The 13,000-nt window shown below is 42.1% G+C and overlaps 1 protein-coding gene across 1 annotated transcript in view; it reads right to left on the reverse strand.

The window, feature by feature from the left end:
- heatr4 (HEAT repeat containing 4) overlaps positions 1-13,000 on the reverse strand; it is a 116,224-nt gene that overhangs the window by 79,419 nt on the left and 23,805 nt on the right. The window contains exon 3 of the mRNA XM_073040530.1: positions 5,320-5,481. Coding sequence (XP_072896631.1) covers positions 5,320-5,481 — 162 coding nt within the window. The remainder of the gene's footprint in view (positions 1-5,319; positions 5,482-13,000) is intronic.

Raw genomic sequence — 13,000 nt, forward strand, 5'->3', positions numbered from 1 at the left:
CCATCCAGGAAACTGTACAGCAGCATAACACCCAGGACCAACAGGCTCCGGAACAGTTTCTTCCACCAAGCCATCAGACTGCTCAATTCATGCTGACGCAACTGTATTTCTATGTTATATTAACTGTCCTGTTGTACACACTATTTATTATAAGTTACCATAAATTGCACATTGCACATTTAGATGGAGACGTAATGTAAAGATTTTTACTCAAGTGTATGAAGGATGTAAGTAATAAAGTCAATTCAATTCAAATATTTCTTACATTCAGCTAGGCCACATGTTCATGACTTCAACCTACAATATGCACTGAAGGCGGCTGGGCCATTGTGTCTTATTCTCAGGACTACACCTTGGAATTTATGTGCCTCATTAAGAGGATGAAAAATTCAGAATCAATGTCCTGATGAAGATCTGGAAAGTATTGCTTAAAGGGTAGGTTTGCAGGTGGATGAAGTGGGCTGTGGTGCAATGAAGGACAAATAATCCAGGTAGTTGAGAAACAGTAGGAAATTAGGACAAATAGCAGTAGAAAAACACTAAATTTACGAGCCAGCAACCTCAGATGACGATTGAAAAATTGAAATATATGCCTAGAAATTAAATGGCACTAAATGGACATAATTGGCAGGGCATAGTGGACTGAAGTACCCGTCTGTGCACTTTATGACTAGGACTCTAAATAGAAATAACAGCATCAGAATGTTATACTGGGTGAACAGTTTCACTCTACCTGCCTACAGGTGTATAGCAGGTGCAGCAATTACTTTAGAAAGGTATCAGAAGGGCAACAAAGAAAAAAAAAAGATATCTACACCAAAATCCTAAACGTTTCTATAATAATAGCAAAAGGGTAATGGGAGTGAGTAGGTTCCTATGAGGATCAGTGTGATTGTCTATGTTTAGACTACAGGAGATGTTAATCTTCAATCAATTCTTCTTGTTTATATTTAACATGCAGAAGCTCAGGGAAGCCAGGGAATACAGAGAACAGTGATGTTCAGAAATGTATTGACTTTATAAAAGAAAAGGTGTTGTGATTTTGGAGAGCATAATAGTGGACAAATCCCCAGGGCCTGACCTACTCTAGGATATTGTTGAAAGGAACACAAAGGAACTACTGGGGCCTTGGCAGAGATTTTTGTATTATTATTCATTGGTGAAGAACTGAGAGACTAGATTGCGACTAATTTGTTTTTATTTAAGATGAGCTGCAAACACACAGGCCAGTGAGCTAACAATGTTGGGATAGTATTGGAGGACATTCTAAGAGAATGGATCAACCTGTATTTGGAAAGACAAGGAATGACTATGATTCTTTGACTGGCTAGGGAATTTTTATGGAAAATTGCATCTCATGAATTTTTTTTTAAAATCAGGTGATAGGAGGATGACAAGGGTTGAGCAGAAGATGTTATCCTACATCAGATTTACAAAGGCCTTTGACCAGGACCTACATAGAAAATAAGATCACATAGAATCTGAGGTGAGCTAGCCAAATGGATACAACATTGGGTTGGTGAAATGAATCAGAAGTTGGTAGTGGAAGGTTGCAAGCCTGTGACCAGTGGTGTGCTGCTAGGATCTGTGCTGGGCACCGTGATGTTTATCACCTTTATTAACAATTTGGATTGAATATGTAGGCAGAAAATAAGTTTGCAGGTGACGCCAAGACTGGCTGCATGGTAGACCGTGAAGAAAGTTGTCTAAGGTTAAAATATGATCAAGTTAAAATGGGAAATTGGGCAAAGGAATGGCATATGAAATTTAACTCAGGCAAGTGCAAGGTGATGCATTTTGGGAAATTAAACCAGGTAGAACAAATACAATGAATGGGAGAGCCCTGAGGAATGTGCTAAAATAGAAGGACCTTGAGGTACAAGTACTTAGTTCCCTGAGAGTAGCAATGCATAGGATGATAAAGAAGCCAGAATCCACATGGCATATTGACCTTCACTGCTTGGGACAGTGAGTACAAGAATCAGGATGTAATGTTACTGTATGGAGATTGCTAAGACCACACCTGGAATATTATGTGCAATTCTGGTCACCATGTTATAGGAAGAATATGATTGAGCTAGAGAGGGTGCTGAAAAGATTCACAAGGATGTTACCAAGACTAGAGGGTTTGAGATATAGAGAGAGCTCTTTTTCTGGAGTGAATGTGGCTGAGGGATTATCTTATAGAAGTTTAGAATGTCATCAGGGGAATAAATGAGGTATCATATGCAAAATAGGAGGGAAGATACAAGATTGCTGGGGCCTTGACCAGTAACTTCGTGTCCTCTCTAGCCATAGGCAAGGACCCAGAGGACTACGGAGTGGTTAATATTGTAACTCTATTTAAGAAGGGAGCAAGGGAACTATTCCTGCGAACTATTGACCAACGAGTCTCACGTCAGTTGTAGGGAAATTGCTGCAGAAAAGTCATAGGGATAGGATACATGAGCATCTGCAAACTCATGGCTGAATTAGGGAGAGTAAGCATGGCCTTATGCATGGCAGACCTTGTCTTATCAACTTGACTGAGTTTTTTGACAAGGTGACCATAGACATAGGAGCAGAATTTGTCCATTCAGCCCATTGCGTTTGCTCTCCTATTTCATCATGAGCAATACGCCAATCCTCCGGCACCATCCCCGTTTCTAATGACATTTGAAATATTTCTGTCAGAGCCCCTGCTATTTCTACACTAACCTCCCTCAAGGTCCTAGGGAATATCCTGTCAGGACCTGGAGATTTATCCACTTTTATATTCCTTAAAAGCGCCAGTACTTCCTCCTCTTTAGTTGTCATAGTTTCCATAACTTCCCTACTTGTTTCCCTTACCTTACACAATTCAATATCCTTCTCCTTAGTGAATACCGAAGAAAAGAAATTGTTCAAAATCTCCTCCATCTCTTTTGGTTCCACACATAGCTGTCCACTCTGATTCTCTAAGGGACCAATTTTATCCCTCACTATCCTTTTGCTGTTAATATAACTGTAGAAACCCTTCAGATTTATTTTCACCTTACTTGCCAAAGCAACCTTGTATCTTAGCTTTTCTAATTTCTTTCTTAAGATTCTTCTTACATTCTTTATAGTCCTCGAGCACCTCATTTACTCCATGCTGCCTATATTTATTGTAGATATCTTTCCTTTTCCTAACCAAGTTTCCAATATCCCTTGAAAACCATGGCTCTCTCAAACTTTTAACCTTTCCTTTCAACCTAACAGGAACATAAAGATTCTGTACCCTCAAAATTTCACCTTTAAATGACCGCCATTTCTCTATTACATCCTCCCATAAAATAAATTGTCCCAATCCACTCCTTCTAAATCCTTTCTCATCTCCTCAAAGTTAGCCTTTCTCCAATCAAAAATCTCAACCCTGGGTCCAGTCCTATCCTTCTCCATAATTATATTGAAACTAATGGCATTGTGATTACTGGACCCCGAGTGCTCCTCAACACATACCTCCATCACCTGACCTATCTCACCCCCTAACAGGAGATCCAACACTGCCCCTTCTCTAGTTGGTACCTCGATGTATTGCTGCAAAAAACTATCCTACACACATTTTACAAACTCCAAACCATCCAGCCCTTTTACAGAATGGGCTTCCCAGTCTATGTGTGAAAAATTAAAATCTCCCACAATCACAACCCTGTGCTTACTACAAATATCTGTTATCTCCTTGCAAATTTGCTCCTCCAATTCTCACTTCCCATTAGGTTATGAGTGTTGCTACACTCATTGAGTGTTGCTCATGAGTGTTGCTACACTTCCCATTAGGTTATGAGTGTTCCTATGAGTGTTACTACACCTTTCCCATTCCTCAATTCCACCCAAATAGTTTCTGATCTATCCTACCAGAGCACCGCTGTAATATTTTCGCTGACAAGCAACGCAACACCTCCCCCCTTGTCCCTCCGATTCTATCACACCTGAAGCAATGAAATTCAGGAATATTTAGTTGCCAATCACACCCCTCCTGTAACCATGTTTTACAAATAGCTACAACATCATATTTCCAGGTATCAATCCATGCTCTAAGCTCATCCACCTTTCTTAAAATGCTCCTTGTATTAAAATAAATGCATTTAAGAAATTCACCACCTCTTCCTCTCTGTTTATCTCTAACAGTACAAAGAACTTTACTGTCTTCTTTTTCTTCCTTCTCCCATACATCTGTTCCTACACTCTGGTTCCCCTCCTCCCTCATATCTAGTTTAAATCCACTGGAGCCTCTCTAGCAAACCTACCTGCAAGAATATTTGTCCTCCTCCAGTTCAGATGTAAACCGTCCTGCCGGAACAGGTCCCACCTTCCCTGGAAAACTGCCCAATTATCTATAAATCTGAAGCCCTCCCTCCTGCACCATGTATTCAGCCATGTATTGATAGATAGATAGATAGATACTTTATTCATCCCCATGGGGAAATTCAACTTTTTTCCAATGTCCCATACACTTGTTGTAGCAAAACTAATTACATAAAATACTTAACTCAGTAAAAAATATGATATGCATCTAAATCACTATCTCAAAAAGCATTAATAATAGCTTTTAAAAAGTTCTTAAGTCCTGGCGGTAGAATTGTAAAGCCTAATGGCATTGGGGAGTATCTGCACTATCTTACTATTTCTAAACCCACCTGCATGTGGCTCTGGTAGCAATCCTGAGATTGCTATCCTGGAGGTCCTGTCCTTTAACTTGGCACCTAGCTCCCTAAACTCACCTTTCAGGACCTCCTCACTCTTCCTACCCACGTCATTGGTCCCTACATGGACCACGACATCTGGCTGCTCACCCTCCCTCTTGAGAATACTGAGAACTCGATCCGAGATATCGCGGACTCTGGCACCAGGGAGGCAACAGACCATCTGGGATTCTCGATCTCTTCCACAGAACCTCCTATCTGTCCCCCTAACTATCGAATCCCCTATCACTAATGCTGTCCTCTTTTCCCTCCTTCCCTTCTGAGCTGAGGGTTCAGTCTCGGTGCCAGACACGCAACCACTGCAACTTGTCCCTGGTAGGTTGTCCCCATCAACAGTATCCAAAACGGTATACTTATTGTTGATGGGAATGGCCACAGGGGTGCTCTGCTCTTCCTGTCTATTCCCCTTCCCTCTCCTGGTAGTCACCCAACTACCTGTCTCCTGACTCCTAGGGGTGACTATCTCCCTGTACATCCAGAAAAAGTGTGAAGGGAACTCATCTCTAACAGGACACCCATATTAATACAGTATATCTGGGAGGTGCAGGTGAAGATATGTGTTAAGCTGTGCCTTATTTTTAGAACTCTGCACATTAAGCAAAGAGGGAGATTGGACCTGGAGGTACTTGCTGTTGATTTTGGTCCTTTTTGTTCTCTGACCATTCTGCTGGCATTTGGGGGAATTGCTCCTGGAGATGCTTCTGATACTCTGACAGGTTGTCCATGATGATTTGCTCTTTGTACTTCTCACCATCATGGTGAACAATATTGGCTGACCCTGAAATGAAAAATTCCTGATTAAAATTTCATAACGTGGAACAGTTCTAATTCAATAATAAGCAAATGCTTTGGGAGGCTGGTCAAGGATTACATCTCCAGTGCGCTACCACCTGAACTGGACTCCCTACAATTTCCCTACTGTCACAACCGATCAACAGAGGACACAATAGCCACTGCTCTACATACCATCCTTACACATCTGGAAATGAAGGATGCTCTTTGGAGCATAGAAGGTTGAGGGGGGACTTGATGGAGGTATTTAAAATTATGAAGGGGATAGATAGAGTTGACGTGGATAGGCTTTTTCCATTGAGAGTGGGGGAGATTCAAACAAGAGGATATGAGTTGAGAGTTAGGGGGTGAAAGTTTAGGGGTAACACGAGGGGGAACTTCTTTAGAGTGGTAGCTGTGTGGAATGAGCTTCCAGTAGAAGTGGTAGAGCCAGGTTCGGTATTGTCATTTAAAGTAAAATTGGATAGGTATCTAGACAGGAAAGGAATGAAGGGCTATGGAATGGAGGGTTATGGGCTGAGTGTAGGTCAGTGGGACTAGGTGAGAGTAAGCGTTCGGCACGGACTAGAAGGGCCGAGATGGCCTGTTTCCGTGCTGTAATAGTTATATGGTTATATGTGAGAATACTGTTCTTGGACTACAGTTCAGCATTCAAAACCATAATTCCATCCAGACTCGACAGGAAGTACAGAGACCTTGGCCTTGACCCTGTCTTCTGCAGCTGGATCCTGGACTTCCTGTCAGATCGCCAGTAGGTGGTAAGAATGGGCTCCCTCACCTCTGCCCCTCTCAACACAGGAGCTCCTCAGGGCTGTGTACTAAGTCCCCTCCTTTACCCTTCTATATATCCATGGCTGTGTCACCACCCACAACTCCAATCTGCTAATTAACTTTGCTGCCAACACTACATTGATTGGCCTGATCTCAAACAATTATGAGGTGGCCTACAGGGAAGAAGTCATTCCCCTGACACAATGGTGTCAAGAAAACAACCTCTCCCTCAATGTTGCAAAAACAAAGGAGCTTCATGGATTACATGAAGAATAGAGATGGGCTAGCCCCTAATGAACCGGATTTGATCAGGGACCTCGAGGTAAAGGAGCCATAATATGATATGTTTTAACCTACAATTTGAGAAGGAGAAGGGAAAATCGGATGTGTCAGTATTACAGTTGAACAAAGGGAACTATGGAGCTATGAGGGAGGAGCTGGCCAAAGTTCAATGGAACAATACCCTAGCAGGGAAGACAGTGGAACAACAATGGCAGGTATTTCTGGGAATAATGCCGAAGGTGCAGGATTGGTTCATTCCAAAGAGGAAGAAAGATCCTAAGGGGAGTAAGGGGCGGCCATGGCTGACAAGGGAAGTAAAGGACAGTATAAAAATAAAAGAGAAAAAGTATAACATAGCAAAGATGAGTGAGAAGCCGGAGGACGGGAAGCTTTTAAAGAGCAACAGAAGATAACAAAAAAGGCAATACATGGAGAAAAAATGAGGTACGAAGGTAAACTAGCCAAGAAATAAAGGAAGATAGTAAAAGCTTCTTTAGGTATGTGAAAAGCAAAAAAGTAGTTAAGTCCAAAATTGGGCTATTGAAGACAGAAATGGGTGAATTTATTATGGGGAACAAGGAAATGGCAGATGAGTTGAACAGGTACTTTGGATCTGGCTTCACTAGCGAAGACACAAACAATCTCCCAGTTGTAATAGTGGCCAAAGGAACTAGGGTAATGGATGAACTGAAGGAAATTTATATTAGGCAAGAAACGGTATTGGATAGACTGTTGAGTCTGAAGGCTGATAAGTCCCCAGGACCTGATGGTCTGCATCCCAGGGTACTTAAGGAGGTGGCTTTAGAAATTGTGGACACATTGGTAATCATTTTCCAATGTTCTATAGATCAAAGGATCAGTTCCTGCGGATTGGAGGGTGGCTAATGTTGTCCCACTTTTCAAGAAAGGAGGGAGAGAGAAAGCAGGGAATCAGTAGTGGGAAAGATGCTGGAGTCAATTATATAAGAGGAAATTACGACACGTTTGGATAGCAGTAGAAGGATCAGTCCCAGTCAGCATGGACTTATGAAGGGAAAATCATGCTTGACTAATCTTCTGGAGTTTTTTAAGGATGTAACTATAGAAATGGACAAGGGAGAGCCAGTGGATGTAGTGTACCTGGAGTTTCAGAAAGCTTTTGATAAAGTCCCACATAGGAGATTAGTGGGTAAAATTAGGGCACATGGTATTGGTGGCAGAGTACTGACATGGATTGAAAATTGGCTGGCTGACAGGAAACAAAGAGTAGCAATTAACGGGTCCCTTTCGGGATGGCAGGCTGTGACCAGTGGGGTACCGCAAGGTTCGGTGCTGGGACCGCAGCTGTTTACAATATACATTAATGATTTAGATGAAGGTATTAAGAGTAACATTAGCAAATTTGCCGATGACACAAAGCTGGGTGGCAGTGTGAAATGTCAGGAGGATGTTATGAAAATGCAGGGTGACTTGGACAGGTTAGGTGAGTGGGCAAATGTATGGCAGATGCAGTTTAATGTGGATAAATGTGAGGTTATCCACTTTGGTGGCAAGAACAGGAAGGCAGATTACTATCTAACTGGAGTCAAGTTAGGAAAAGGGGAAGTACAACGAGATCTAGGTGTTCTTGTACATCAGTCAATGAAAGCAAGCATGCAGGTACAGCAGGCAGTGAAGAAAGCTAATGGCATGTTGGCTTTTATAACAAGAGGAATTGAGTATAGGAGTAAAGAGTTCCTTCTGCAGCTGTACAGGGCCTTGGTGAGACCTGACCTGGAGTGTTGTGTGCAGGTTTGGTCTCCAAATTTGAGGAAGGACATTTTTGCTATTGAGGGAGTGCAGCGTAGGTTCACAAGGTTAATTCCTGGAATGGCGGGACCGTCATATGTTGAAAGATTGGAGCAACTGGGCTTGTATACACTGGAATTTAGAAGGATGAGAGGGGATCTGATTGAAACATATAAGATTATTAAGGGATTGGACATGCTGGAGGCAGGAAGCATGTTCCCGCTGATAGGTGAGTCCAGAACTAGAGGCCACAGTTTAAGAATAAGGGGTAGGCCATTTAGAAGAGATGTGGAAAAAATTTTTCAACCAGAGAGTGGTGGATATGTGGAATGCTCTGCCCCAGAAGGCAGTGGAGGCCAAGTCTCTGGATGCTTTCAGGAGAGAGTTAGATAGAGCTCTTATAGATAGCGGGGTCAAGGGATATGGGGAGAGGGCAGGAACGGGGTACTGATTGTTTATGATCAGCCATGATCACAGTGAATGGCGGTGCTGGCTAGAAGGGCCAAATGGCCTACTCCTGCACCTACTGTCTATTGTCTATTGACATCAATGGATCTGGGGTTTACAGGGTAAACAGCTTTAAGTTCCTTGGCACCCACATCACCGAAGACCTCACGTGGCCTGTGCACACCAGCTGTGTGGTGAAAAATGCACAACATCACCACTTACACATCAAACGGTTAGGGAAGTTTGGTATGGGCCCCCAAATCCTAAGAACTTTCTACAGGGGTACAATTAATAGCAACTTGACTGGCTGCATCACTGTCTGGATTGGGAACTGTACCTCCCTTAATCGCAGGATTCTGCAGAGAGTGGTGCGGACAGCCCAGTGCATCTGTAGTTGTGAACTTCCCTTGATTTGGGACATTTACAAAAACAGGTGTGAGAAAAGGGCCCAAAGGATCTTTGGGGACCTGAGTCACCCCAACCATAATCTATTCTAGCTGCTACCATCTGGGAGATGGTACCACAGCATAAAAGCCAGGACCAACAGGCTCTGGGACAGCTTCTTCCACCAGACCATCAGACTGATTAACTCATGCTGATTTGAGTGTTTTTCTACGTTACATTGACTGTTTTATTTATCATAAATTATTATAATTTCACATTGCACATTTAGACGGATACGTAATGTAAAGATTTTTACTCATGTATGTGAAGGATGCAAGAAATAAAGTCACTTCAATTCAATTCCCAACACTTCCTGCCTTTAATACTCAATTAGAAGAGGACAAGGACATGATAAACATCCAACACCTTTTCATACTTCATCTCCAACATTGTAATCTCCTACTTCCAGTACCTACTTTCCAATTAGCTTATGCTATAATTTCATACTATTCTAGGAAGCTTTCAGGATTTTTGGTGTCCTGGCATGTGAGCACTTCTTCCAGATACAACATAGAAGAGTATTGCCCAGGGACAGGTCATTCGGTCCACAGTGTTGTGCTGAACCAACTAAAAAGCAAATCAAAAACACCCAATATCCTTCCTATAGGAACTATGAACTTGGATCCCATGATCTTTCTGCTCAGCAACACTGTTAAAGATTTTGCCCTTAAAAGTTTACTCTCTGCTTGCATTTTCCCTACCAAAGATGCAACACCTGACATTTATCTGGGTTAACCTCCAACTGCTACTTTTCCGCCCATATCTACAACTGATCTATATCGCACTATATTCTTTGACAGTCTTCTACAGTATACACATCTCCACCCACCTTGGTGGCATCCGCAAACCTACTAACCCATCCATCCACATTTTCAACCATACATCACAAACAGCAGTGGTCCCAGCGTTGATCCTTGCTGAACATCACTAATTACAGACCTCCAGCTCGAATAAGTTCCTTCAACCACTACCCTCTGTGTTCTCTATGAAAACTTGTTCTGAATCTAAACCGCCAATTCACCGCTGACCCCACACATCTTAATCTTCTGGATTGGCCTCCCATAAGGGACTTGGTCAAATGCTTTACTATCCATTGCCATCCATTCAAATCCATTGCCCTACCATCATCAATCCCTCTCGTCTCCTTGTCAAATAATTCAATCAAGTTGGTAACACATGACCTGCCATGCACAAAGCCATAGCTGGCTCTCCCTAATTAGGCCATGGGTTTCTAAATGCTCATATACCCTATCCCCTAGGATTTTCTCCAGCAATTTCCCCACAACTGACTCACCAGTCTATAGTTCCCAGGAGTTTCCCTTGTCCCTTTCTTTAAATAGAGGTACCACTTTAGAAATTGTAGAGAAAATAGATTTCCAAAAATGTTTCAATACAGAACACGACCAAAACATATATGTCAATGTGGCTGTCTCGGTTTTACATCTATCACACTATCAACATTAGGAAACATTTTAGACAGTCTCTCCTTTGTTAAATAATAATGATGTACAATTTAAAATTGAATTAAAGAGTGACTGGCACAGATTGAAGAAGAGTTAACCAACTTCAAAATCCGCAACCAATCCTCTGTTATCAAGGTCATGTAAATATCTAACAGGTCAGTATCCTGTATATATGGAAAATTACTTAAATATTCTTGTAAGAAGTGTCTGACCTGAAGATATTGCAAGAAATGTGAATACGAGAGAGTAATTAGTTACTAATTTCTCAAAAGACATCAATCTATTTTCTCTACAATTTCTAAAGTTTTAAAAATTAATTTACAACCTAATAAATTGACAGTTTTGTTTGGTATAATCCCTCAATATATTCATGTTATTTTTCCATCAGACCAACATGTAATTGCATTTGTTACATTATTGGCCAGAATAGCTATTTTGTTTAAATGTAAAGATGCTTCTGCTCCTACTTTGATAACACTGGTTCTCTCAGGTGATGCTATGTCTTAGACTGGAGAAAATCAGAAGTCGAACTTTTGATCCTCGATTTGATTTTGAGAAAAGGTAGGGTTCATTTGCCCGCTACTATCATCTGATTTGAGTTAATTAATATGGTTTCCTTCCAATTTTTCTTTAAGTGGATTTGAGTTGGCGGATTGATGTTTTTCTTCTATGGAAGCTTGTATGATGTATAGCTCCAGGGTTGTGTTCCAAATGGGTTTTTTTTTGTTTTTTTAAAATTAGTAGGAGTTCTTTTTTCTTCTTTTTTCTCTTTCAAAAAAAATATTCTTAACACTTTTTTTCTTATTATTGATATATTGCTTAGCTTTGTTAATCAGTTATTTGCTAATTTAATTCTTCATTGTACATTATGACAAATTGACTTGAATACCTTAATTTATTTTTGTTAATCTTTAATAATAATTAATAAAAAAGATTTTTTAAATGAAAATAAATAGAGTTACATTAACCACTTGCCAGTTATCCAGCACCCCACCTGTACCAACAGAGGACATGAAGACACTTGTCAAGGCCCCAGCAATCTTGTCTCTTGCCTCCTTCAATAACCTGGGGTAAAACCCATCAGGCCCTGGGGACTTAGGAGCCCAATACTTCCTCCTCCTTGACCTTGAATGCATTTAGGTGTTCACTCAGCACTGATCTACTCCTTTTCCTTGGTAAATACTGAAACAAAGTACTCATTAAGTACCTCACTCACATACACCACATCCAAGCAAATGTTTCTCTCTTTAACCTTGAGTGATCTCACCCTCTCCCTAGTTATCATCTTGCTCTAGTTGTATGTATAGAATGGCTTGGGATTCTCTTTAATCCTACTTGCCAAGGGCCTTTCATGGCACCTCCTGGCTTTCCTAATTCCCTTCTTTAGTTCTTTCTGGCTTCTTTATACTCCTCATGTGCTTCGTTTGACATACGTTTCCTTTTTCTTCTTGACTAAATTTTTCACCTCTCTGGACATCCAAGGTTCTCTTATCTTTCCATCCCATTCTTCTAACAGGAACATACCTTACCTGTACTCTGTGCAATTGATCTTTAAACACCCTCCACATGTCTGATGTGGACTTGCCAAAGAAAAAGTGTTCCCAATCAACTCTTCTTAGTTCCTGCCTAACCTTATCATCATTTGCCTGACTCCAATTTAAAACTCCCCTGTGTGAACACAGCTATCCTTATACACACCAAGAGGGGATGGGGGGAGAGAGGTGGAGATGTGGGGGGAGAGAGGTGAGGATGGGGGGGCAGAGGGAGAGAAGATGAGGAGGAGTGGGGAAGATTGGAGAAAGATGGGGAGGGGGAGGGAGGAGAAGGGAGAGGGGTGGGGAGAGGGGTAGAGAGGTAGAGGCGGGTTAGAGGGATGGGTAGAGTAGGGTGAAGGTGGAGGTAGGGAGGGTGTGTGCGCACAGGGAGAGAGGCGGGGTAGAGGGGGGTCGGGATAGAGGGGGCTTAGACGAATGGGTAGAGAGGGCACGTGCGCAATGGAGAGAAGGCGTGCACGTGCAGGGGTGAGGGTGTGTGCGTGGGGGGAGAAGGTGTGTGTGGGGAAAGAGGGGAGAGGGAGAGAGAGGGATGGGGAGAGTAGGGATAAGAATGGGGAGTGTGGGGGGATGGGGAGAGGAGGTGGGGAGGTGGGATGAGGAGAGAGAGAGTGGGGTAAATGGCAGTGCAGGGTTGGCGGGGGCAAATGTGGATACTAAATGGAGAGAGAGGGGGTGTTTTAAATAATGAGAAACAGTCCTTTTATGTCATGCAACATAGGGTGATCCTCTATTCGTTTCCAAGCCTCTGGAATGGTGAGAGGATGATATAACTATC

The sequence above is a fragment of the Hemitrygon akajei genome, chromosome 3 (assembly GCF_048418815.1).
Source record: "Hemitrygon akajei chromosome 3, sHemAka1.3, whole genome shotgun sequence".
NCBI lineage: Eukaryota > Metazoa > Chordata > Chondrichthyes > Myliobatiformes > Dasyatidae > Hemitrygon > Hemitrygon akajei.